The 27,507-nt window shown below is 44.4% G+C and overlaps 1 protein-coding gene across 1 annotated transcript in view; it reads left to right on the forward strand.

Annotated features, from left to right (window-relative positions):
- Positions 1-27,507, forward strand: part of KANK4 (KN motif and ankyrin repeat domains 4) — a 146,199-nt gene that overhangs the window by 39,314 nt on the left and 79,378 nt on the right. Inside the window, exon 3 of the mRNA XM_089654667.1 lies at positions 11,067-12,746. Coding sequence (XP_089510793.1) covers positions 11,067-12,746 — 1,680 coding nt within the window. The remainder of the gene's footprint in view (positions 1-11,066; positions 12,747-27,507) is intronic.

Genomic DNA, 27,507 nt, shown 5'->3' on the forward strand with positions numbered 1-27,507 from the left:
CTATCCAGCCGCGCGCTGTCTTCCCGGCTTCTGTAGTGTGGGCGCTCGTCGGACAGCCGGATGCCCAGTGCGCATGCGCGAGAAGCGCTGCGCTTTGTGATTGGTCCGGCGGCTTCTGGGATCTGTCATGTGTCCCAGGTACCGCCTTACCATTCACAAAGAGCACCGCTTCTTCCGCATGCGCACTTGGGACCCGGCTGTCACGCACACTACAGAAGCCGGGAAGACAGCGCGCCGCTGGATAGAGGGACAGGTAAGGTCCCACTGCAGAGCTGAGCGGCCGGCCCGGTATTCTGACACGGCGGCGGTGGAAATACCGGACCGGCCGCTCTATATTCGCTCCATAAGACGCACTGACATTTTCCCCCCTTTTTTGGGGGAAAAAAAGTGCGTCTTATGGAGCGAAAAATACGGTATTTAGTCAGCCACCAATTGTGCAAGTTCTCCCACTTAGAAAGATGAGAGAGGCCTGTAATTGGCATCATAGGGAGACCTCAACTATGAGAGACAAAATGAGAAAACAAATCCAGACAATCACATTGGCTGATCTGGAAAGAATTTATTTGCAAATTATGGTGGAAAATAAGTATTTGGTCACCTACAAACAAGCAAGATTTCTGGCTCTCACAGACCTGTACCTTCTTCTTTAAGAGGCTCCTCTGTCCTGCACTCATTACCTGTATCAATGGCACCTGTTTGAACTTGTTATCAATATAAAAGACACCTGTCCACAACCTCAAACAGTCACACTCCAAACTCCACTATGGTGAAGACCAAAGAGCTGTCGAAGGACACCAGAAACAAAATTGTAGACCTGCACCAGACTGGGAAGACTGAATCTGCAATAGGCAAGCAGCTTGGTGTGAACAAATCAACTGTGGGAGCAATAATTAGAAAATGGAAGACATACAAGACCACTGATAATCTCTCTCGATCTGGGGCTCCACGCAAGATCTCACCCCATGGGGTCAAAATGATCACAAGAACGGTGAGCAAAAATCCCAGGACCACACGGGGGGACCTAGTGAATGACCTGCAGAGAGCTGGGACCAACGTAACAAAGGCTACCATCAGTAACACACTACGCCACCAGGGACTCAGATCCTGCTGCCAGACGTGTCCCCCTGCTTAAGCCAGTACATGTCCGGGCCCGTCTGAAGTTTGTTAGAGAGCATTTGGATGATCCAGAAGAGGATTGGGAGAATGTCATATGGTCAGATGAAACCAAAATAGAACTGTTTGGTAGAAACACAACTCGTCGTGTTTGGAGGAGAGAGAATGCTGAGTTGCATCGAAAGAACACCATACCTACTGTGAAGCATGGGGGTGGCAACATCATGCTTTGGGGCTGTTTCTCCGCTAAGGGACCAGGACGACTGATCCATGTACAGGACAGAATGAATGGGGCCATGTATCGTGAGATTTTGAGTGCAAACCTCCTTCTATCAGCAAGGGCATTGAAGATGAAACGTGGCTGGGTCTTCCAACATGACAATGATCCCAAACATACCACCCGGGCAACGAAGAAGTGGCTTCGTAAGAAGCATTTCAAGGTCCTGGAGTGGCCTAGCCAGTCTCCAGATCTCAACCTCATAGAAAACCTTTGGAGGGAGTTGAAAGTCCATGTTGCCCAGCGACAGCTCCAAAACATCACTGCTCTAGAGGAGATCTGCATGGAGGATGGGCCAACATACCAGCAACAGTGTGTGCCAACCTTGTGAAGACTTACAGGAAACATCTGACCTCTGTCATTGCCAACAAAGGATATATAACAAAGTATTGACATGAACTTTTCATATTGACCAAATACTTATTTTCCACCATAATTTGCAAATAAATTCTTTCCAGATCAGCCAATGTGATTGTCTGGATTTGTTTTCTCATTTTGTCTCTCATAGTTGAGGTCTACCTATGACGCCAATTACAGGCCTCTCTCATCTTTTTAAGTGGAAGAACTTGCACAATTGGTGGCTGAATAAATACTTTTTTGCCCCACTGTATGTGAACCCGGACTAATACAATGGACTATGGTTTTACACAGGGGCGGACTGACAACTCATGGGGCCCCCGGGCAATAGGGGATCATGGGGCCCCTGTGTCCTTGCCCAAACTCAAAAAAGCCTATGAAAAAGGTACCAGGGGCATCTCATGGGGCCCCCTACTGACCCCGGGCCCTCGGGCAGTGCCCAAGTTTCCAAATGGTCAGTCCGCCCCTGGTTTTACAGTCACTGCATTCCGAGCTGTGAAAGACTCAGCAGATACTTATTACTTTAATTATAAAGCGGCTGAGTGTCAAAACACTTTTTTTTTTTTTTTTCTCGGGGGGAAACTCCCTTTAAGAAGCGGCTTTCAAGAGACGCTAAGGATTTGAAATTAGTGTCAGCCAGTCAGCGAGTCAACGGCGATAATGTGAAAGAGCTGAATTATGTGCATTCTGTTCTTCATCGCCTTATTAAACCTATTCATCTCATTCCTCTGCAGTCTAGCATTTACTGGCCCACACTGCTTTGATTTTTAAAAGTTTGTTAAACAATTGCTTATGTAATGTGCTATCCCACGTAACCGTTCCCAGAAGAGTCCATTAATGAGCCAATGCAATGTATTGCTAAAGTGTTCTCTTTATTAACTTGTAACTTGCAGAAACAGGAATTGCAGTGGTACCTCGGTTTACGAAGCTAATGCGTTCTCCGGGACATTTCGTATTGCGAAAAATTCATAAACCGAAACGCGGTTTCCCATAGGAATGCATTAAAAGCCAATTAATCCGTTCCGGAGGTCAGAAAAAAAGTTAAAAAAAATAGTCTTTTATCTGTTAAAAACTCTTTATAAAGTGCACTTTAAAGGCATAAATACTGTACAGGGCCATGATTAAAAATGAATTCTTAAATGTATTGAAAACCAATTAATCTGTTCCGGAGGTCAGAAAAAAGTAAGAAAAAGTCTTATTCGTTCATAACTCTTTATTAAGTGCGCTTTAACCCCCCTGGAGGTGTTCCCGAGTGTAGCTCGGGGTAAAGTTTCAGCACCACAAGCGGTAACCCTGAGCTACACTCGGTATACTTCTGCACTTACCTTGCCCTGCGGTCCTGTGCAGGGGCGAACTGGCCATTTGGAAACTCGGGCACTGTAGGGGGCCCCGTGAGATGCCCCTGGTACCTTTTTCATAGGCTTTTTTGAGTTTGGTCAAGGACACAGGGGCCCCATGATCCCCTATTGCCCGGGGGCCCCATGAGTGGTCAGTCCACCCCTGCTCCTGTGATGTCCCTCCTGCAGTGTCCCCGTCAATGTCCTCCAGCCGATGCCGGCATCTGTCTTCCGGGTTCCGTTCCCTGCGACGTCGGGACGTACGGGGGACAGAACTGGCGGGAAATTTTAAAATTTTAAAAGTGACATTCACTAAATACACTAAAATCACATAGTATTCCATTACTGTATCAAACCATTTCACATACATTTTGTCCCGAGTGCTTTGTCCGGCGCCCTGCCTGCATTATTACTGTTCTTTCTGCCTGGAAACTGAGAAACGTCCATGGCGTCCAAAAAGCGTCCCTTTAGGTCAAAAGCGGTTTTAGACCGGCTAGAGAACAGCGATAGTAAATCAGAACCACTTGCAGAATTGAGTGATAATGATTCGTGGGGGAAATCCTCATCAGACACTGAAAACGATTCTGCGACTTTGCTCAGCGATGTGCGAACTTGGCGCTATATTTCACATTTCAGTGTTTTTGGTTTGATTATATTATTGAATTAAATTTATTATTAATATTTTTTATGATTATTTATGAAATTATAATTTATGATTTTGTGTTTCAAATTTTATCCTACCCGGGATGTTTACTAGACTCTTGTTCGGACAGATTTCAGTGAGTTATTCCTAAAAATTACAGGCCGGCAATAAAAAAAACGACATATTTCCATGCAAAAAAATTTACCGCTTTGAGCACAGAAATACTGACATAATCAGACCACTAGGGAGGCTACAGGCATAAATACTGTACAGGGACATGATTAAAAATTAATTCGTAAATGCATTGAAAACCAATTAATCCGTTCCGGAGGTCAGAAAAAAGTAAAAAAAAAAGTCTTTTATCTGTTCAAAACTCTTTATAAAGTGCACTTTAACCACTTGCCTACAGGGAACTTATACCCCCTTCCTTACCAGGCCAATTTTCAGCTTTTAGCGCTGTCGCACTTTGATTGACAATTGTGCGGTCATGCAAGGTTGTACCCATATGAAATTTTTATAATTTTTTTCTCACAAATAGAGCTTTCTTTTGGTGGTATTTAATCGCCACTGGGCGTTTTACTTTTTGCGCTATAAACAAAAAAATTGCAAAAAATTTGAAAAAAAAGTTTCTTTGTTTCTATTATAAAATTTTTCAAACAGGTGATTTTTCTCCTTCACTGATGTGCGTTGATGAGGCAGCACTGATGGGCAGCACTAATGAGGTGTCACGGATAGGCAGCACTGATAGGCGACACTGATGATGGGTACTGATAGACATCTTTGATAGGTGGCACTGACTGGCATCACTGCTGGGCACTGACTGGCGGCACTGCTGGGCACTGACTGGCACAACCGCTGGGCACTGACTGGTGCCACTGACTGGCAGCACTGCTGGGCTGCACTGATGGGCACAGGTGGGTGGCACTGGTGGGCACAGGTGGGTGGGCACAGGTGGGTGGCACTGCTGGGCACAGGTAGGTAGCACTTCTAGGCACACTTGTGTGACACTGCTGGGTGGCACAGGTGGGTGCACTGCTGGGCACAGGTGGGCGGAGTTAGTGGGCGCACTGCTGGACACAGGTGGGCGGAACTTGGGGGTGGCACTGCTAGGCACCGATCATCAGGGCACTGATCATCAGTGCCCTGATGATCGGTGCCGATCCCTGCTCTGACAACTGCCAGTTCTCGGCAGTACTTTCCTTGCGCACTGACAACGTGAGGAAAGTGCAGCCGAGAATCGGCAATTGCATTTCCCGGTGATCAGCGTGTCATTGGACACGGCTGATCATGTGGTAAAAGCCCGCTGTGATTGGCCTTTTACCACATCATGTGATCAGCTGTGTCCGTAGGACACAGCGATCACGGAGATTGCCGGGTGCGTGCCCCCAGGGGCGCGCAGGAGAGTGCGTTCTGGGAGAACGTCATATGACGTCCACCCAGAACTGGCCGGCCGCAGTGCAGCCGTCATTCGGCTATCTGCGGTCAGCAAGTAGTTAAAGGCATAAATACTGTACTGGGACATGATTAAAAATTTCCAGAATGGCTCCAAAACTCGATGCAAAAAACGCTCCAACACCTCCACACTCGACGCCACATGCGCCCCAAATTTGTAAACCGATGTACCACTGTACTCGTAACTTCGGAGCACAGAAAATACCCACGAATTCTGCCAAGGAACTACGATTTCCCAGCATACTCTGATTTCTGGTGACAGTGGGGGAATTCATATTTTCTCTACAGCCGCACTGACGATGTGTAAAATGCAGTAATTTAGAGCAACCAATCAGAAATCCCCACACAGTCTAGGTTCACACCTATGCACGTTGCGTTTGATGCGTTTCTGCACTTGAGTTTTTGCTGCGTTTTTGATGCATTTTGCATGTTTTTATGTATTTTATTTTTGTTGCTAGGTAGATTTTAAACACTAAACACAGCAAAAACGCAATACGTGCTTTTCTGCAGTGTTCCCATTGACATCAGAACCATAAATGCAACGTTTTGCGTTAAAAAAAAAAAGTCCCTAACCATTTCCAAAAAATGCGCCGGGTGAAAACGCAGCGATGGGAACGTGTCCCATAAGAAATCATGTTAAATGGACTGTACTGCGTTTCTGCAAAACGCTGCAGAAAACGCTTGAGTGTGAACCTGGGGTCAGGCTACAATGACAAGGCGGCACGGGGACCGCCAGGGGTGACTTCCAGAAAGAATCAGTATTTTCTTGCGGGCGGTTCTGAACGCAGTCTGCACACATTGTGTGAAAACAGCGGATGTTGTCAGTGAATGCTGTCAGATTTATACAAATCAATGGCAAACATGGCCGCCGTTCACATATAAGCAGCACGGTGGCTAAATGGTTAGCACTTCCGCCTGGCAGTACTAGGATGGTTTGAATCTCAACCACAGCACCACCTGCCTGGAGTTTGCATGCTCTCCCTGTGCCTGCGTGGGTTTCCTTCAGGTACTCCAGTTTCCTCCCAACCGGGACAAGGTCTATTGGAGGAGACCGCAGGCTAGCCTCTTGACTACTGACAATGGGCCCTGGCATCTGAGGGACTCTATTCTTTGGGAGGTGCGTGTCTGGGGGGGCCTTTTGGAGTCGTTTTACTTCGGATTCAAGTCCATGTCTCCCCAAATCACACAGACTCTGAGAACTGGAGGACCAGGATACAGATTTGGGGTCTCTGTGCCCAAACCAGCATTCACTGCTTCAGCCCCCTCCTAGGCTCAGAGACTCAGAGCAAATGTTAATATAATCAGCTGAAAACAGCCTGATGCTGAGGTCTGTTGCTGTAATCTGTTTATTACGGTGTGATGTGCTTACTATTGTGCCTCTCTTACATTGTTGATTTAATTGAGTTGCCTATTATTTTTGTCTGTTGGCTAGTCCTCCTGGAGGTTCCTACATGATGTGATTAGTCTGGTGTCAACTTGACCTAGTCACCTAATCCTTGTGGGATGTTTATTCCAATGTGTAATGTTTGTTTTTATTGTTCATGTGAGGACTGCCCCTGTTTCTGAAGTATATAAAAACCTGTATTTCTGTTCAAAAAAGCGTTCCAGCTGCACCTAAGCTAGTGTTGTCTGGTCCTTGGGTGCAATGCCCAGCTATAATACCTAGTTCCTGTGTCCCAGTGGCAAGGAAGCAGTTCTCTGATGGAAGCACCTAGACGGGGTGCCAGGCGGTCCGTTACAGTGTGCATTCAGAGTCGGCATTTCTGCAGAGTTCTTGCCACACACAAAGTGGCAGAAGCTATTCGGACAGTTTGTATTTACCAATATAACATAAGGGTGGATTTACTAAAGGCAAATAGACTGTGCACTTTGCAAATGCAGTTGCACTCTGCATTTATTCCAAAGCTTAGGAAATGAGGGGAAGCTCTGCTGACTTCCATCATCCAATCATGTGCAGGCAAAAATGCTGTTTTTTAAAAAAAAATTTCCTTGCATATGATTGGGTGTTATTTTCAAAGAGACTTTTCCCCTCATTTACTAAGCTGTGCAGCTAATGCCCTTGCAGGGTGCAACTGTGATTACAAAGTGCACAGCCTACTTGTCTTTAGAAAATCAATCCCATAATGTTGCTGCATCTACAGGCAGCATTTAAGCGGCATCTGAATGCAGCAGATAAACCGCCCCAGGCTGCCCGTGTGAATGTGGCCTTAAGGAAGACATACTGGGGTCCATTTACTAAAACTGGAGTGTGCAAAATCTGCTGCAGCTCTGCATGGGAGCCAATCAGCTTCTAACTTCAGCTTGTTCAATTAAGCTTTGACAAAAAAAACCTGGAAGCTGATTGGTTTCTATGCCGAGCTGCACCAGATTTTGCACCCACCAGTTTTAGTAAATCAACCCCAATGTGTATTTAACCTCTTCCTGACCACCCTATAGCAGAACTACTGCAACAGGGTGACAGGGCTGCGCAAAATCACTTGTGTGTGTGTATATGTATGTGTGTGTATGTATGTATTTATATATATATATATATACACACACACAATTTTGTATTTCCGGGTAGAGGGCGCGCGTGTCACCCTACCCACGCTGCAGCTGTCGATCACCGGGTCTTGGCCGGAGATTCCCTGCCTGCGATCACCGAGGAACACTGACAGGGGAGAGGTCTGTATGAAAACAATACGGATCTCTTCCTGTTCTCTTCCTGTCAGCACCAGCACACTGCTTTGTATTGCTCTGCATACTTACACAGTAAAACAGCACACAGTTAACCCATTGATCGCCCCAGATGTTAACCCCTTCCTGCCCAGTGCCATTAGTCCAGCGTCAGCGCTTTTTTTATTAGGACTGATCACTGTGTTGGTGTCACTAGGGATGTCAGTGGCAGTTAGTCAGTCCCCCCCCCCCCCAGTGTCAGAATGCCCGCCGCAGTCCCACAATATGTTGCTGATAGCCGCCATTACTAGTATTAAAAAAAAAATAAAAAAAATCCCACTATATATATATATCGCCATTTGTAAATGCTATAACTTTCACAGAAACCAATTAATTTACACGTATTTGGATTTTTTTTTTTTTAGAAAAGACGTCGCAGAATACATTTTGGCTTAAAATTTGACAAAATTAGATTTTTACATTTTTTTTTTTTTTGTACTGGACATATTTAATAGCAGAAAGTCAACAATGTTGTTTTCTTTTTTTTTTTTTAAATTGTCGGTCTTTTTTAGTTTATAGCGCAAAAAAGAAAAACCGCACAGGTGATCAAATACCACTGAAAGAAAGCTCTATTTGTGGGGCAAAAAAAAGGACATACATTTCATTCAGGTGCAGCATTGCATGACCGCGCAATTGTCAGTTAAAGTAACGCAGCGCCGTATCGCAAAAAAACAAATGGCCTGGTCAGGAAGGGGGGGAAATCCTCTGGAGGGCGAGGGGTTAAAGAGTGCAGATAAAGTATAAGCCCCCAGACCACTGTTCCCGAGTCTGAAAGATATTTATTTATTCAATAAAGTCTGATTAAAATTTTCAGGGGCCTCAAATTCTCTTTTTCTCGGTGCTTGAAAAAAATTGTCAGAACTGAAAGATGTATTCTGGGAGTTGAAGCAAAACAAAACCTTTCTATCCTTTGCAGCCAAAGAAGCTGGCATCTCAGCCTCTGTTACAGTTGTCACCGTGCTGCAGATGTGATCAGTTATGACACCAGCCATTTGATGGCTTGACAATTCAGTTGAGAGCACAAGCAACTGTGACAGTTCTCATTCACAGCATGTCTTGAGTGTAGCTGTGTTGGGAAATGGTTAAAGCGGAACCAAAGTCCTGCTGTCAAAAACTGTGAGCAGGCAGGCTGTTTATTGCTGAAGAGATATGCAAGAACTCTTCTGAATTAAAAGAAATCTGCTCTCAGCCCGGGTTCACATATATGCGGTGTGGTACATCGCATGTGATTCGCATCGCACCGCATTCCTGTACAAATTACATGTGATTTGTGTGCATTGCGATTAGAACCATGGCTCTAATCACACCGCACCCGCACCAAAAAGGTGCAGGACCCTTTTTTTGGTCCGCACTAGAATCGGATCGCATGGCTATTCACACCTATGCGATCCGATTCTGCACATCGCACCGCGTTTTGCGGACCGGTTTCGGGGTGTTGTTATTTTAACATACACACCCGCAGCGGTTCGCATGAACGGGGTGCGATTGTGATGTGGTACAGAATTCACACAGAAAACGCTGAGAATTCCGCACCACATTGGTGTGAACCCGGGCTGAGTCTTTTTTGGAATGTATGATGAGCAGCACAAGTGCAGGTCAGTTTACAATCCGGCACAGCGCCTGTGTGCCAGAATGGCTGCACTCCTGCACTTGTAAATAATTCCATCCACTGATATAAAATATAGAGCACTGTTACTCTCGCTAACACTAAATGTGGGGCACTATTCCTGCCACTGACACCAATGTTGCAGCACCAGTCCTTCTACTGACATCAATGTTGGAGCACCGGTCCTTCTACTGACGCCAATGTTGGAGCACCGGTCCTTCTACTGACGCCAATGTTGGAGCACCGGTCCTTCTAATGACCCCAAGATTGGAGCGCCAGTCCTTCTAATGACGCCAATGTTGGAGCACCGGTCCTTCTAATGACGCCAATGTTGGAGCACCAGTCCTTCTAATGACGCCAATGTTGGAGCGCCGGTCCTTCCACTGACCCCAATGTTGGAGCACCGGTCCTTCTAATGACGCCAATTTTGGAGCGCCGGTCCTTCCAATGACGCCAATGTTGGAGCACCGGTCCTTCTAATGACGCCAATATTGGAGCACCGGTCCTTCTACTGACGCCAATATTGGAGCACCGGTCCTTCTACTGACGCCAATATTGGAGCACCGGTCCTTCTACTGACGCCAATATTGGAGCACCAGTCCTTCTAATGACGCCAATATTGGAGCACCAGTCCTTCCAATGACGCCAATGTTGGAGCACCGGTCCTTCTACTGACGCCAATATTGGAGCACCAGTCCTTCTAATGACGCCAATATTGGAGCACCAGTCCTTCTACTGACCCCAATATTGGAGCACCGGTCCTTCTACTGACGCCAATATTGGAGCACCGGTCCTTATAATGATGCCAATGTTGGAGCACCAGTCCTTCTAATGACGCCAATGTTGGGGAACCAGTCCTTCTAATGACACCAATGTTGGGGAACCATTCCTTCCACTGACACCAATGTTGGGGCACTCTTCCTCTCACTGATACCATTAATAGGGTGCTATTCCTTCTACTGACACCAATGATTGGGCACTATTTGTGCTGCATTTTCCACTCACACTGGTTACAGTCCCCCCCCCTTAAGTCAGAAGACTGGCCCTTTGTTCAGAAAGTTTGATTACCCCTGCTGTAGCTCATCCTACTGCTACTGCAGTGCTTCTGGGTAAGGACTGTGCAGGGTATGCTTACCCGCCCCCATCTCCTCCCAGGATCCCCAAGTATCCATGTACTGAGAGAAGGGGGAATTTATGCTTGGGGGTAAGCAGGCAGATTAGTGCTTTATTTCTTTTTTTTGGGGGGGGGTGATTTTTGCTGACATGTAATGCTCATAATCAGTGGTAGTGGGAAGGGGCACAGTTTGGTATGTTTGCCCAGGGCACTAAATGACTTTGTCCTGGCACTTGTTAGAGAACAGGATGTTGAAATATTTTTTTCAAATATGCATACTGTGGGATCTATTTAAAAAAGTAAATTTCAAGTCAGTTTGTACATTCTTCTTGTGCTCCTATCGGCCTTCTCTTGGTGCTGTAGTCTCTAACTATACTGGTAGGTTAATAAGCGCTAATCCATTTTAAAATTTTGATATTTATGTTCTTTCTTCTGTCCTTTTTCCACATTAGGAGAAAATGGTTCATCAAAGACGGAGCAGAAAGAAAATCGCATGTCCTATTCTGTGGAGACCCCTTATGGCTTTCACCTGGACCTTGACTTCCTAAAGTATGTGCACGATATTGAAAGGGGTAATACCATCAAGAGAATACACATCCACAGAAGAGCCAAACAGTCCAAATTTAGCACTCTTCCTCGAAACTTTAGTGTTCCGGACAATGGCTCCCAGAGTTACTCCGCAGCCTCCAGTAATACCTGGAGCCCCAGTAGCTATAGAGCTGGACCCAAGGACAACGAAATGTTTTCAGGAAATGAGTCTGCTGTACGTCTGAGATATGTGCATGAGCTAAATTATAGAAGGAAGGATAATATATACGATGCTCACAAACCCTTTGGAGAGTTGGCCCCTGAAGAGTTTAGCAGCTGCAGGCCCCAATTTGCAAGAGCTTCTAGCCTTCCAGCCAGCCTACCACAAAGCACAACTTCTTCAGACCAAAACCAGTACTTAAAACTGCCAGAGTCTACAAACAGCTTCAGCGAAAGCAGGCTGGAGTTCATGAAAGATCCCATACGCTCCCAACATTCCGATGAGCAGATTGTGGCTGCGTTCAAAAGAATAAAAGACCTTGAAGAACAGTTGAAAACTATTCCCGAACTAAAACAAACTATATCTGCACTTGAGGAAGAAAACAATAAATTAAATTCTCAACTTGAATCTCTTTCCCAACTTGTTAATAGCAGAAAGGAGCAGGAGGCTATAAAATTGACCATTTCTGAAAGCAAGGCCAAAGTTGAAGACATTGAAAATGGAGTACATGATGCCCATGATCAGTCAAGCATCAACAATTTAAATAATTCTCTGTATTCAGGTGTTAATCAGCAAATTGCAGAACTGACTGAACAACTGGATGACCGTACCAGCGAGGTGCAGAATCTCAGGGTGCTGGTGGAGAAACAGAGCAATGAATTGAAGGCAAAGGATGTATATATTGCAGATCTGACAAGAATGATGGAAACAATGGAAGAAACCAGAAGACAATCCATAGACAGACAGTACAAAGACACAGCAGTGAACACGGAGGAAATTGAAACGAAGGTCAAAAAGGAAACTCTACACAAAAACACATATGCCAATATTTCAGTTGCGACTCAGTCGGTGGCATGTGGTGTACTGCCAGCAGATCTGGATCAACCTCCAGATGAAAGCAAAGATGGCATTGAACTGCATGAACATGCTGGTGAAACATCAGATCCATTGACAAAGGTAGTGATGGTCCAGCAGGTTGCCGGATGTGAAATGGAAACAGAGAGAGTTACAAAGACTAGTGCCATGGAAGGTGAAACCGCGCATGAGATGGTGGACTCCCAAACCCATTTGCTTCAAATTTGTGAAAACAAAGCCGGTGGTTATGAAGTTCTGAGTGACAATAAACATTGCTCGGCTGACAGTCGGCCTCCCACAGATGCTTCTATTGGACAGTATGTAAAACGGATACAGGATCTTCTGCAGGAGCAATGGACGTGTCTGGAACATGGATATCCTGACCTGGCTAGTGCCATAAAACAGCCCGCTTCCAAACTCAGTTCTATCCAGAATCAACTGGTCAATTCTCTTAATCTTTTATCATCTGTGTATTCTGCTCAGCCAACACCAGCAAGAGACACCGAGAAGACCGAAAGCCACCCAGGGGGTAAGCAAGAATCTACTAAACATTTAAAAGTCTCTAAACCGTAATAAACTATTTCTATTTTGAGTTACAAATGATCCTTTTCTTCAACCATTCTTTCTAGGTCAGTGGTTCTCAACCTTCCTAATGCCGCGACCCTTTAACACCGTTCTTTATGTTGTGGTGACCCCCAATCATAAAATTATTTACCCAGTAATTATAATTCATGAAGTGTCGTTTTACCTCCAATACTGCTGCTTTCAACACAGTAGCTGCTTTTAACAGAGTAGCTGCTTTCAACACAGCAGCTGCTTTCTACACAGTAGCTGCTCTTTACACATCGGAAATATGTGTTTTCCGATGGTCTTAGGTGACCCCCGTGAAAAGGTTGTTCGACCCCCAAAGGGGTCGCGACCCACAGGTTGAGAACCACTGTTCTAGGTAGATAGATGGATCTATAATACACCCACAATTTTCATAATGTCCTTTATCCTGCTTGGCCTAAATGTATGTACTAAGGTTCTTTATCCTCACTTAAGATCCTTAAACTATAACTAAAAGCAACATTTTTTTTAGTTTTGGATAGAATAGAGGGGGATTATAACACTTTTCAAGTATCGCTATCTGTGCCCCCTTTAGGGAAATTCACCAACCCCTGAAGAACAACCCCACACCATAATCCCCCCTCTGCCAAACTTTACACTAGACACAATGCAGTCAGGCAAGTACCGATCTCCTGGCAACCACCAAACCCAGACACATCCATCAGATTGCCAGACAGAGAAGTGTGATTCATCACTCCAAAGAACATGTCTCCACTGCTCTTGAGTCCAGTGGCGGCATGCTTTACACCACTGCATCCAACGTACTTGGTGATGTAGGCTTGGATGCAGCAGCTCGGCCATTGAAACCCATTCCATGAAGCTCTCTACGCACTGTTGTTGGGCTCATCTGGAGGCCACACCAAGTTTGGAGGTCTTTAGCTATTGACTCTGCAGACAGTTGGCGATTTCTATACACTGTGCGCTTCAGCATGCGCTGACCCCGCTTTTACGTGGCCTACCACTTCGTGGCTGAGTTGCTGTTGTTCCCAGTTGCTTCCACTTTGTTATAATCCCACTAACAGTTGAGTGTGGAATATTTAGTAGCCAGGAAATGTACATATTTCTCAGGAGGCAACCTATCACAGTACCACACTTGAATTCACTGAGCTCCTGAGAGCGACCCATTCTTTTACAAATGTTTGTAGAAGCAGTCTGCATGCCTAGGGGCTTGATTGTATACACCTGTGTCCATGGAGGGGATTGGAACATGAAAATCCAATGATTTGGAGCGCTGGACTAATACTTCTGGTATTAGCGCTGCATCAATATTGATTATTTATACATAATTATTATTATTATACAGGATTTATATGGCGCCAAACGTTTGCTCAGCGCTTTACAATATAATGGGAGACAATAAAGCAACAATACAGTTCAATACAAGAGGGACAGGAGGGCCCTGATCCTTGGAGCTTACAATCTAAGAGGGAGGGGCTAGTGGTACAAAAGGTAGTAACTGTGGGGGATGGACTGGTAGGAGGAGTAGAAGATTCCATTATTAGCTGAGGGCAGGATAGGCTTCCCTGAAGAGATAGGTTTTCAGAGATCGCCTAAAAGTGAGCAGAGCAGGCGATAGTCTGATAAATTGGGGTAGAGAATTCCAGAGGATGGGGGAAGCTCTGGAGAAGTCCTGGAGATGAGCATGGGAGGAGGAGACAAGGGAGCTTGTTGCATAAGTCCAAGCAGAACTAAGTAGAAATATGCCTTGTCTGGAATTCATATTTAAATTATCATTTAGAAAAACATATGGTAGACTTATGGGAAGCAAATTCCCTGAAATATTTTTGGGCAGAATGGGAAACCTGAACACATGATGACTTAATCTGCCTATGCATGCGATCATGACGCAACTTTTTGCTAACCCACATCCAGCAGTATAAAATGCCCAGGCCATTCAGATTCTGCCACAGATATGTGGTAAGTTTTTTTTACCCTGGATCAGAGTGGGTCCATATCAGTAGGCCTGTGTTTACATGCATGGTTCTACCTTCTGTTTGGACTATATAAAGTGCATAAGAGGTTGTTAGGGATCCGGGTATGACCAGAAATGTGTGGACTGACACAGGGAAACACAGGCTCCAGGTATAGTATAAACAATACAATTTATTAAAGACTAAACAGTACATAAACGCAGTGCAAGACTAAACATAAACACAGTGCAACCAAACCTCCAACAGATAACAATAAGAACAATACTAAACGTAGTCGGGCAGGCCGGGTCGGTAGCAAACGGGCAGGCAAGGTACAAGGAGCAGGCGGAAGCGTAGTCAGGAATAGCCGAGGTCAGGACAGCAGAGTTATTATTATTATTATTATACAGTATTTATAAAGCGCCAATAGTTCGCTCAGCGCTGTACATTACAAAAGTTCATGCAGAGTCAGGATTAAAGCAGAATCAGGATCAGGCAGGAAGCAGACAGGATGCAGGTACAGGGGCTCATGGGAAACATACACCAAGGCACTGATCACAGGCCTGGCCATTTCTTAAATACACCTGCTGTAATCAGCCTCAGGTGATGGCTCATTGCAGGAGTGAGCCTCTGGTTGCTGAGAGCACCCGCTGGCCAGCCCTGGTACTGCAGCCCACAAGGCAGGTGAGTCCCACCACCACTGGCAAGTCCATTCCTGACAGAGGTTATGTGGTACCTTTTTTAAGGATCTTACCTTCTTTTAACATGTGGAAGCCAAAAATACCTTTGTGTTTTTCTCTTACTCCCTCTTTATTGGAATTTTCGCAGAGTGTCCAGGCATGTATGTTCCTCATAAGATTTTGTAGAAAATTAGGTGCACTCTTCATTGGCTTAAACAGTGAACACAACCCAGAGCAGAGATATTCCAGTAAAGGAACGTACTTCTATGAGTCCAAGATAAAGGTATCTTTTCTACTCCGCTGGTACAGCTAATTTTTGTCTAAATAGAAGAGTTCTATTCAATTTCACCTAACACTGATGCCCCTGGATCCTTGAGGTCTTTTGAGTACTTTCCTGGGTTCTAGTACAAGTAATTATCCCTTCCCTATCAATTATTTCCCCCTCCCCTATACCCCCCCTTTTTTTTTCCTCTCTATTTTATTTTATTCTAATTTATTGCCCTTTGCCATTACGTGACCATGTCCAAACCTATTTGACCACTCTTATATTGTCAAGTACTTCCTTTTTCCATCTTGTAAACAATATTACAGTTTGCCTATATGCTTTATTACCCTTCTTGTCATGTCTGAGGCCCCCACAGTATTTGTAGGGTCCGCAGGAAGACAGCCGTTATATGAACTGTTTGTTTATATGATTCCTTGAGATGAACAGTTAAGTTGATTGGGCATCGTGTTGCTAGCTAAGTTGAATGGGCATCATGTTGCTAGCTAAGTTGAATGGGCATCATGTTGCTTCTATTTTCTGCCTTTTACGTTTTTTCTATCTGGTATTACTTTGGGATCTGTTCACCTGTAAACTATTTCCAGATAATGTTTAACAAAAGTTATTTGACAAATAACATTTCACTTAATATATCACTAGAAACAAATTGCAAGTCCATAAAATCATGAAGTTGTGAGAGTGGGAAATCAATGTCCTTCTGTGACTGCAGGCAATAAGTAACCCTGGGAAATAATACGCATTTGCAGAATTTAATTAAAATTAAATATAGCTTATACAGTGTTTCCATTATCTCTTGCAATAAATTTAGGAAGACCATGGAGCAGCCTTTCTGAACTTTGTTTTACACCGGAGGAACCCTTAAATGCTATGATTACGGCTCCAGCACATGGTACATTAGTATGATCAGTATGCTTTAGATAAACAAATAGAATAATGTGATGTACCTAGAGTATTTACACCCAAAGCAAATCACTTAACACCCCCGCTCTGTGGGACAAAATTATTTTCAGTAATAAAAATTGATGGACATATTATAATAGTAGCCAGAAAAAAATGCAATACTGTAGCATTACTCCACCTTGGTGATCAGTGGATCAATGCCTTCTGTTATCTGTGGTCAGTGTAATGCCATCCCTTACATTGATGGTCAGTGACGAAGGGTCACAGTAAAGGATCACCTTTCATTGATGGTCAATTGAGGAGGAAAACCTTACATTGGTGATCAGTGGAGAAGGAAAACCTTACATTGGTGATCAGTGGGGAAAGGTCAACTTACACTGGTGGTCAATAGAGAAGGAAAACCTTACATTGGGGATCAGTAGGGAAGGAAAACCTTACATTGGGTATCAGTAGGGAAGGAAAACCTTACATTGGTGATCAGTGGGGAAAGGTCAACTTACACTGGTGGTCAATAGAGAAGGAAAACCTTACATTGGGGATCAGTAGGGAAGGAAAACCTTACATTGGGGATCAGAGGGGAAGGAAAACCTTACATTGGGGATCAGAGGGGAAGGAAATACTTACATTGGGGATCAGTGGGAAAGGAAAACCTTACATTGGGGATCAGTGGGGAAGGAAAACCTTACATTGGGGATCAGTAGGGAAGGAAAACCTTACATTGGGGATCAGTAGGGAAGGAAAACCTTACATTGGGGATCAGAGGGGAAGGAAAACCTTACATTGGGGATCAGAGGGGAAGGAAATACTTACATTGGGGATCAGTGGGAAAGGAAAACCTTACATTGGGGATCAGTGGGGAAGGAAAACCTTACATTGGGGATCAGTAGGGAAGGAAAACCTTACATTGGGGATCAGTAGGGAAGGAAAACCTTACATTGGGAATCAGTAGGGAAGGAAAACCTTACATTGGGGATCAGCGGGGAAGGAAAACCTTACATTGGGGATCAGCGGGGAAGGAAAACCTTACATTGGGGATCAGTAGGGAAGGAAAACCTTACATTGGGGATCAGTAGGGAAGGAAAACCTTACATTGGGGATCAGTGGGGAAGGAAAACCTTACATTGGGGATCAGAGAGGAAGGAAAACCTTACATTGGGAATCAGAGGGGAAGGAAAACTTTACATTGGGGATCAGTGGGGAAGGAAAACCTTACATTCGGGATCAATAGGGAAGGAAAACCTTACATTGGGAATCAGAGGGGAAGGAAAACTTTACATTGGGGATCAGAGGGAAAGGAAAACCTTACATTCGGGATCAGTAGAGAAGGAAAACCTTACACTGGGGATCAGAGAGGAAGGAAAACCTTACATTGGGAATCAGAGGGGAAGGAAAACTTTACATTGGGGATCAGAGGGAAAGGAAATACTTACTTACACTGGGGATCAGTGGGGAAGGAAAACCTTACATTGGGGATCAGTGGAGAAGGAAAACCTTACATTGGGGATCAGTGGGGAAGGGCCACCTTACATTGATGGTCAGTGAAAAAGGATTACCTTACATAGGTGGTCAGTGGGAAGAATGCCATCCTTAAAGACAATGAGAAAGAACATGGGGGTCAGTGGTTACGTATCTGAAAGATGAGAGGAGAGGCTTCACCAGTCACACACCACTGGCTCTGCTGAATGAAATCTGCTGTGTAACTATGCAATCATTGAGCAGAAGGTCAAGCTGTCAATGAAGGAACCCCAAGCAACATCTAGAGAAACTCTAGGGTTCCACAGAATTTTGGTTAAAAAGGCTGATCTAGGGAATACATCTGTGTGTTACTGCAGGGCTGATTCGATACTTGCATGATTAATATGGATGGGAGCTGGAGAATGTTTATAGCAATTGTAGCTGTTCAGAGCCTCCTCTAGGGGAAGATGGGAATCCCTGGCCTGCAGAGTTCTGGGTTTAGGATTAGATCAGGGTTTCTCAACCAAGGTTCAATTTCCATGGAACCCTACGGCTCCTCCAGAGGTTGCTAGGGGTTCCTTGAGCAATGAGCAATTTCTGCCTCTCAGATAAGTTCCCACTGACACCATTGATCTTTTTAGCTATCTGTAAGGGAGTAATTCTTCCCAACGACCACAAGTGTAAGGAGCATTCTTCCCACCATCACACTAATGTACCATGAGTTGTATTTATAGTCATTTTTATCAGGGGTTCTGTTCTGTCTCTTCAATCTAAGCATTGAAAGTGTGATCTCTGTAACTTACAGTTGTGATGAGATAGCGATAACTCCAATCATAGTTGAATAACACAGGCAGTGACTCGATCCAGATGACACCTTGTAGATCTTGTGAAGTTTATTCCATAAACTGAGAGAATCTTACAACCAGGGGCGAACTGACAACTCATGGGGCCCCGGGCAATAGGGGATCATGGGGCCACTGTGTCCTTGCCCAAACTCAAAAAAGCCTATGAAAAAGGTACCAGGGGCATCTCATGGGGCCCCCTACTGACCCCGGGCCCTCGGGCAGTGCCCGAGTTTCCAAATGGTCAGTCCACCCCTGCTTACAACAATGAACATCGGATAGGTCAAAAGATCATAATGTGATCTGCTTCATGACATGAGGCTTGAAGCTGAAATGCATTACTGGGAAAAAGGGTGGGGCTATCTATACAACATGAACCAAAGGAAAGGGAAGATCAGAGACAAAATACAAAGAACACTTAAAGGCATAGGACAGTCATGTGAAACATGACAGGTTCCCTGAGACCGGAAAGTTATTTTAAGGGTTCCTCCGTGTTGAAAAGGTTGAGAGAGGCTGGATTAGATGCTCCCAGGAAACCAGGTTACCAGAGGATGTTAAAACTTGGCCTGTATAGTGTACTTATTGAATGATAGTATGAGAAACAAAAAATGTGAACTGCTGTCCATTGTGTGCATTTCCAAGGTACATCGTAATGTTTGGCAGAAGTGCATTTTTAAGCAAATTTTCCCTTTTAATGTCTAAAATCCTTTTACAAACTAATCCTGTGGCTATGTTCAGGAAATGATGACTCTTTTACATGGTTATCCTGCTTCTATCATTACATACAAAACTATAAATTCTTATGAACTTGTCCCAGGCGGAGTTTCAGCTAATCTTACCCCATAAATCCTACCTGACAGGCCAGCGGCCAGAGTTGTTTGTTAAATATTTCCTTTCTGGCAGCCCCACATTTTGGGGGGGTTTTGTTACAGACCTGAGCAGATAAGCCAGGCATGCCTCTGCTGTTTAAAACAAACATTGTATAAGAATTTTGAGTTACAGATTACATTCTGACCGAAGGGCAGTTGAATTGAAGCTGGCCTTATTATAAAGCCTAGTACACATGATCGGAAAATTGTACGAAAAATACCACGTAGGATAATCTGATGGTTAGTAGACAGCTTTCATCCGAATTTATTCGAAGGGGCAAGCACAAAACTTTTCTCGTATCATACCAGATCATACGATTTTCGTTTAACCACTTGCCGCCCTGCCACTGTAGATATACGGCGGCAGGGCGGCACTGGCAGGCAAAACCACGTTTTAAAACGTGTGTTTTGTAAACAGCTAAGGGGCACGCGCGCGAGGCGCGCCGCCGCCCTATCTGTCCCGCCGATCACCGCCGCAGATGTGAGTCGCCGGGTCACAGCCGGTCCTTAGCGGCTATCTCCTGGTGATCGGCAGCAAACAGTGACAGAGAGCACAGCTGAAGTAGCTGTGCTGTCTGTCACTTCCCTGTCAGCTCGAGGATGAGCTGATCGAGAAAGAACAGTTTCTCTTTCTCGATCAGCCTTGTCCCGTCCAGTACACACCCCGCCCCCTAGTAAAACACTCCCCTCACTCCTATAACCCTTCCCTGCAAAATAAAGTTAACCCCTTCCTCCCCATTGCCATTAGTACAGTGTCAGTGTTTTTTTTTTTTGCACTGATCACTGTATTAGTGTTTTTGGGGATGTCAGTGACCCCAAGTCAGTACCCCCCAATGTCAGAATCTCCGCCGCAGTCCTGCCATAAGTCGCTGATCGCCGCCACAATTCGCTGATCGCCGCCATTATTAGTATAAAAAAAAACCTAAAAATCCCAGTATCTTTCCCGCCATTTGTAAACGCTATAACTTTCACGTAAACCAATTGATTTACACGTATTGGGTTTTTTTTTTTTTAGCAAAGACATGTCGCAGAATGCATTTTGGCAGAAATTTATGACTAAATTTGATTTTTGCATTTTTTTTTACTGGACATGTTTTATAGCAAAAAGTCCAAAATATTGTTTTTCCTCAAAATTGTCAGCTTTTTTTTTTATAGCGCAAAAAATAAAAACCGCACAGGCAATCAAATACCACCAAAAGAAAGCTCAATTTGTGGGGAAAAAAAGGATGTAAATGTAATTTATGTACCGTATTGCATGACCGCGCAATTGTCCGTTAAACTAGCGCACCGCTGTATAGCAGAAAAATGGCGTAAATTGCAGTATTTATACCATAGTTTGTAGACGCTATAACTTCCACACAAAGCAATCAATATACACTTATTTGGATTTTTTTTACCAAAAACATGGAGCAGAATACATTTTGGCCTAAATTTATAACCAACTTTGAGTTTACTATATATTTTTTATAGCTGAAAGTAAAAAATATTGTTTTTCTTCAAAATTTTTGGCCTTTTTTTGTTTATAGTGTGAAAAATAAAAAGCGCACAGGTGATCAAATTACACCGTAAGAAAGCTCCATTTGTGTGAAAAAAAGGACGTAAATTTCATTTGGGTGCAGCATTGCATGACCGCGCAATTATCAGTTGAATTAGTGCAGCGCCGAGTAGCAAAAAGAGGCGTGGTCATTAAGGGGGGTAAATCCTCAGGAGGGCAAGTGGTTAATCAGTATAGTCTTCATCTGAAAATACAATACGATACAACACATTACATCCCTTCCAAATTTTTTATTCTGTCATACAAGAATTTTCGTACCTTTAGTAACCTCTTCATTTTCGATATGGAGACTAGCATGCGAAAAAAAACCCAGATGATCATTATTTATTTATTTTATTTATTTCAGGTACTTATATAGCGCCATCAATTTACACAGCACTTTACATATATATTGTACAGTCACATCAGTCCCTAACCCTCAAGGGGTGTACAATCTAAGGTCCCTAACTCACATTCATACATACACATACTAGGGACAATTTAGACAGGAGCCAATTAACCTACATTCTACTGGTATTCTCATTGTGAGTACTGGGCTTAAGACTGCACAACCTGACTAGCCCAAAATTTACCTGTTGTACCATGTAAAAGATATACCAATAACAATTAGGAATGGAAGTCGAGTGCTTCCCATACACATATATTGTATATCAATAATCTTCAGATGAGTACTAAAATGGCCAAAATGCCACCAGACTTTCTCCCTTTCTTCTACTGTCCCCAATCCATCTGCTGAAAGTACAGAGCTCTAGTGGGCACTTTGCATATGCTCGATTTAGTGTGTATTGCTAGAGAGTTTTTCTTTTTCTTTGGGAGGGTGCATGTGATCAGCAGAGGGCCAATCAGCACTGTCCACACAGAGGGTCAGGAGTCATGCAGCCTCATAGGATAGTCAAAGGAGAATGAAAACTCCTTCTTTTTATTATTATTATTATAAATTATTTATATAGCGCCAAAAAGTTTGCTCAGCGCTGTACATTATAGTGGGGGACAGTACATGAGACAATACAATACACGAGGGGTTTGAGGGCCCTGCTCTTTGGAGCTTACAATCTACAAGCTTTAACCAGTGCTAGGCTGGACACTGATAGAAATCACAAGACTGCTATATACTGCTGATGAGAAAAGTTAGAAGTTTATATTTTCCAAAATAATTGCATTTCCATGTTGTGTGTACTGTGGGAGACTGGATATAGTGAATGCAGGGTTCAGGGAGACCGGATATAGTGAATGCAGGGTCCGGGGAGACCAGATATCGTGAATGCAGGGTCCAGGGAGAGCAAATATAGTGAATGCAGGGTCCGGGGAGAGCGGATATAGTGAATGCAGGGTCTGGGGAGAGCAAATATAGTGAATGCAGGGTCCGGGGAGAGCGGATATAGTGAATGCAGGGTCTGGGGAGAGCAGATATAGTGAATGCAGGGTCCGGGGAGAGCGGATATAGTGAATGCAGGGTCCGGGGAGAGCAGATATAGTGAATGCAGGGTCCGGGGAGAGCGGATTTAGTGAATGCAGGGTCATGGGAGACCAGATATAGTGAATGCTGGGTTCAGGGAGACCGGATATAGTGAATGCAGGGTCCGGGGAGACCAGATATAGTGAATGCAGGGTCCGGAGAGACCGGATATAGTGAATGCAGGGTCCAGGGAGAGCGGATATAGTGAATGCAGGGTTCCGGGGAGAGCGGCTATAGTGAATGCAGGGTCCGGGGAGAGCGGCTATAGTGAATGCAGGGTCCGGGGAGAGCGGCTATAGTGAATGCAGGGTCCGGGGAGACCAGATATAGTGAATGCAGGGTCCGGGGAGACCAGATATAGTGAATGCAGGGTCCGGGGAGACCAGATATAGTGAATGCAGGGTCCGGGGAGACCGGATATAGTGAATGCAGGGTCCGGGGAGAGCGGATATAGTGAATGCAGGGTCCGGGGAGAGCGGCTATAGTGAATGCAGGGTCCGGGGAGACCAGATATAGTGAATGCAGGGTCCGGGGAGACCAGATATAGTGAATGCAGGGTCCGGGGAGACCAGATATAGTGAATGCAGGGTCCGGGGAGACCAGATATAGTGAATGCAGGGTCCTGGGTTTAGTAACACTTTAATTACTATGCCACACATGAGAATCTAAAAGACGTACAAACCACAGCACAATCATTTGTAGAAAATGAAACTCATTATCCATTAGGCTGTTCTGCGCCCAGCCTACCTTGAATTTCATTAACATAGTTCCTGACTACTTGGCACTCAGCAACTGTTATACAACATATAAACAGTTAAGTGGTCCAGAGAATATAAGCTATTTAGAGTGCAGTGGTCAGGAGTACTGTATATCATATACAGCCCAACTTACAGAGTGCAGTTATCAGAAGTATGAAATACACAGCATAGTGTATATAGTGCAGGGCTCAGGAGTGCGTAATGCGCAGGAGTTGGGATACATTGACACACAGGGTGCAGGGGTCATTAGACAGGGTACAACAAAAAAAATTACCTCCCTCTTAAAGCCAACCCCCCCTTCACCATATAGATCTTTTTCAGATACAGTTTTCCCTCCAATGCAGCTCTCCTTAGTACAGTTACGCCCAGTTTCACTCCAGACTGTTGCAACTCAACCACCATTACTAATACTTCAATCAACCCTACTTCTAGGTCACTGGATTTAATAGCTTGGCTAGGTCCTAAGGGACAGGGGCCTATCAGATTCAGTCCTCACCACCCTCTTGAAAGATAGGAAGTCGACTTCTTGCAAAATCTACCATCACACCGTGAAAGACTATTGGTGCAAGACTAGGTAATTTCATCCTAGGAAATACTTGGTGGGACATGTCCTGTCTTTCCTCCAGTCTGGAAAAGCATCTAGCCTTCAGTACCATCAAGGAGCAAATTTCAGCCTTAGCCATTCTGTTTGAGAGCTTTGGTCTCTCATTCCCTAGTTAATACATTATCCTGTGAAGAGTCTTTCCTTGTGTTACTAAAGAACAAGGTTATTTAAAAGTAAAAAAACCTCTTTTTCTCTAACGTGCCCTTTCCACCTCAACCAGGACATTGTTCTCCCTTCCATCTGTCCTGCTCTGAAACTTCAATTTTTTCTCCACTGTCTTTGTGGACACACTGTGGAAGTCTACCTCTCAGCTACAGCATCTTTTACTCAATGGGAGTCCTTTTTTTTGCACCCCCTGAGGGTTCCTGCCGGGGACTCCCTGCTTCTTTCTGCACCTTTTTTAGTTGGATTATTGAGATCATCATTCAAGCCTATGGTCTAAAGCAGGGGTCTTCAAACTTTCTAAACAAAGAGCCTGATTACTGTCCTTTAGACCTAAGGCTGGCTCAGACTGTGGCAGTGGGAAGCTGACTGGTTTGTGCGCAGAGCTGCACCAGATTTTGTACTCTTTTGTTTTAGTAAATCAACCCCAATGTCTCAGGCTTGGTGGTTGTGATGGAACGCCTTTTGGGATTAGGTGATTCTGCCAGGGAACTGCTTTCTCGCCACTGGGACACAGGACCAAGGTATTATAGCTGGGCATTGCACCCAAGAATTAGATGGCACTAGCTGAGGTACAACTGGAACTACTTTATTGAAAAGGAACACAGGTTTATGTATACTTCAGAAATAGGGGCAGTCCCTACATGAACAATAAAACATATATTCCACATTGATTAGGTAATCCCATTATCATAAACAATGCAAACGGTAAACAGTACAGCTAACAGAGATCTAATTAACAGTAAGCTAATCAACAGCCAAGCACTCGGCCAATGCTTTGATTAATCAGGGAGCTCACCCCAGACAGATCAACAACAAGCCCAACCCTGAATACAAAAAGTCCATTACACATGCTGTCTATCAGGTATTTGCTTTCATTTGTATAATCTGTCCATCATAAAACACAACTCATACAATATTCCAACAGTTTGAAAAAGTGGAATCAATCTTCATAGATTACTTGAGGGAAATAGTTGCATATGCATATGGGGCCACCATATTTCCACTGACCATTAACTTGTACAAGATTAATATTTCACCTTTCTATCCACTCCAGAAGGGAAGATTTATTGTTTTTATGTAGAGAATTAACCCAAGCCTCGCTGTCAGCGTTCATCACATTGTTGTCCATCATTAGAGAATGATCTGCTCTCTCCATGGGCTTTAATCAGTGGGTGGAAGGCTAGCTCTTAGTCCTCTCCAAAAGCCCCTGTCTCTGGTGGGGTCTGTCACAGTGGTCAATGGGAGTAAGAAAATTACGTAGCAAGTGTGGTCAGTAGGAAGAGGATTATTGCCAATTGTTAGTATCAGTAGGAGAGATATTGCCCCATAGTTGGTGTCCATGGAAGGAATGATGCTCCATCTATAACGTCAAAGGGAGGAATAGTGCCCCATTGTTGGTGTCAAAGGGAGGAATGGTGCCCCAAAGTTGGGGTTAGTGGAAAAAATATTGCCCCATAGTTGTCAGTGCAAGAACTAGGCCCCATAGTTGGTGGCAGTGGAATGAATGGTGTCCCATTGTTTGTGTCAGTGGGAGGGATAAAACCTCACTGTTGGTGTCTTATTATTGGGGTCTGTGGGAGGAATACAGTAGTGGAAGGTAAAAGTGCGTTATTGTTGGTGTTAGTGAAAGTAGTGCCCCATCGTTGGTGTCAGTGGAGGGAATGGTGCTTCATTGATCTTGTCATTGGGAGGGATTGTGCCTTGTATCAGTTTGGAGCAATAGTGCCCCGAGAGCCAGGTAAAGGCAAGCAAAGGGCTGCATCTGGGCCACATTTGGAGATCAATGGTCTAAAGGATGGGTCTCCTTTTTTGCCTGTTTAAGGCACACTCCACACCTTTCCAGATCTGTTAGTGCTTCATGAGCTTTTCAGCGTCAGGCATCTGTTTTTCAGATTTACAAGGCTGCCTGTTGAGCCCTCCTCAGCCGTTTGTTACATGAGCCCCTTGGCATTTGTTTGCTGTGTTGCCCACTCCTCAGTTGGACTGGTTTTGGATGTTTCATGGTTAAAGACTAAAGATCCATTTCTTGGTGTACATACAGGACAGAGCCCCTCTCTCCTGTTCCTTGTGATTATTCTACAAAATTGGGGCTAGCTGGGGGGTTATATATGGGATTTCCCTGCAGCCAGGGGCGGACTGACCATTTGGAAACTCAGGCACTGCCCGAGGGCCCGGGGTCAGTAGGGGGCCCCATGTGATGCCCCTGGTACCTTTTACATAGGTTTTTTTGAGTTTGGGCAAGGACACAGGGGCCCCATGATCCCCTATTGCCCGGGGGCCCCATGAGTTGTCAGTCCGCCCCTGCCTGCAGCTTTCTTTTTTTGTAAGTATCCAATCACTTGAAGGTAGCTATATATATAGTCCATTGTTAAAAACAAAAGATCCTGTATCCTTACCGTACTCTAAGAAACAGATTTTACTGGTAATTAAAAAATTCTATTTTTTATGTGACTATGGAATGTGCTAAACCGGAATAAGAACTGTCATGGTTGTTGTTTAACCACTTAACCTCTTCACGCCGGCCGCACCAAGTGGGCCTAGACGCCGAGCGGCCGCACATTTGCTTTCAATTATAGAAAAAACTTATGTGCTGAGAGCGCTCACCCTGCGCACTCCCAGCACACATGTCCGGTACTCACGGAAAGGTCCCGGTCTTCTCTTTCGATCTGGACCTTTCCCGATCATGTGACCGCCGTGACGACGCGTCACGGCGGTCACGTGATCCCTAAACCCCGCCCATCCCTCCTCCCGGCTTGTGAAACTCTTAAAGGGCTAAGAGGCGCCGGCGTGAAGGGGTTAAGCACTGGAAGACTTTACCCTCTTCCTAACCAGACGGTTTTCTGATATTCAGCACTGCACTTCTTTACTTGGCAATTGCTCAGTCATGCAACACTGTAACCAAATGAAATTGATAACATCGTTTTCACACAAATAGAGCTTTCTTTTGTTGGTATGTGATCACCATGTGATTCATGTGTTGGTATGTGATCACCATGTGATTCATGTGTTGGTATGTGATCACCATGTGATTCATGTGTTGGTATGTGATCACCATGTGATTCATGTGTTGGTATGTGATTTTTTACTTTTTATTATATAAACAAAAAAAACCAACAATTTTGAAAAAAACACAATTTTTTTTTAACTTTCTGTTGTTAACCACTTCCTGTTCGGACACTTTTACCCCCTTCCTGTCCAGGGCAA

This window comes from Staurois parvus, unplaced genomic scaffold (genome assembly GCF_062004578.1).
Source record: "Staurois parvus isolate SC_StPar_1 unplaced genomic scaffold, SC_StPar_1.0 ptg000786l, whole genome shotgun sequence".
NCBI classification, from domain to species: Eukaryota; Metazoa; Chordata; class Amphibia; order Anura; family Ranidae; genus Staurois; species Staurois parvus.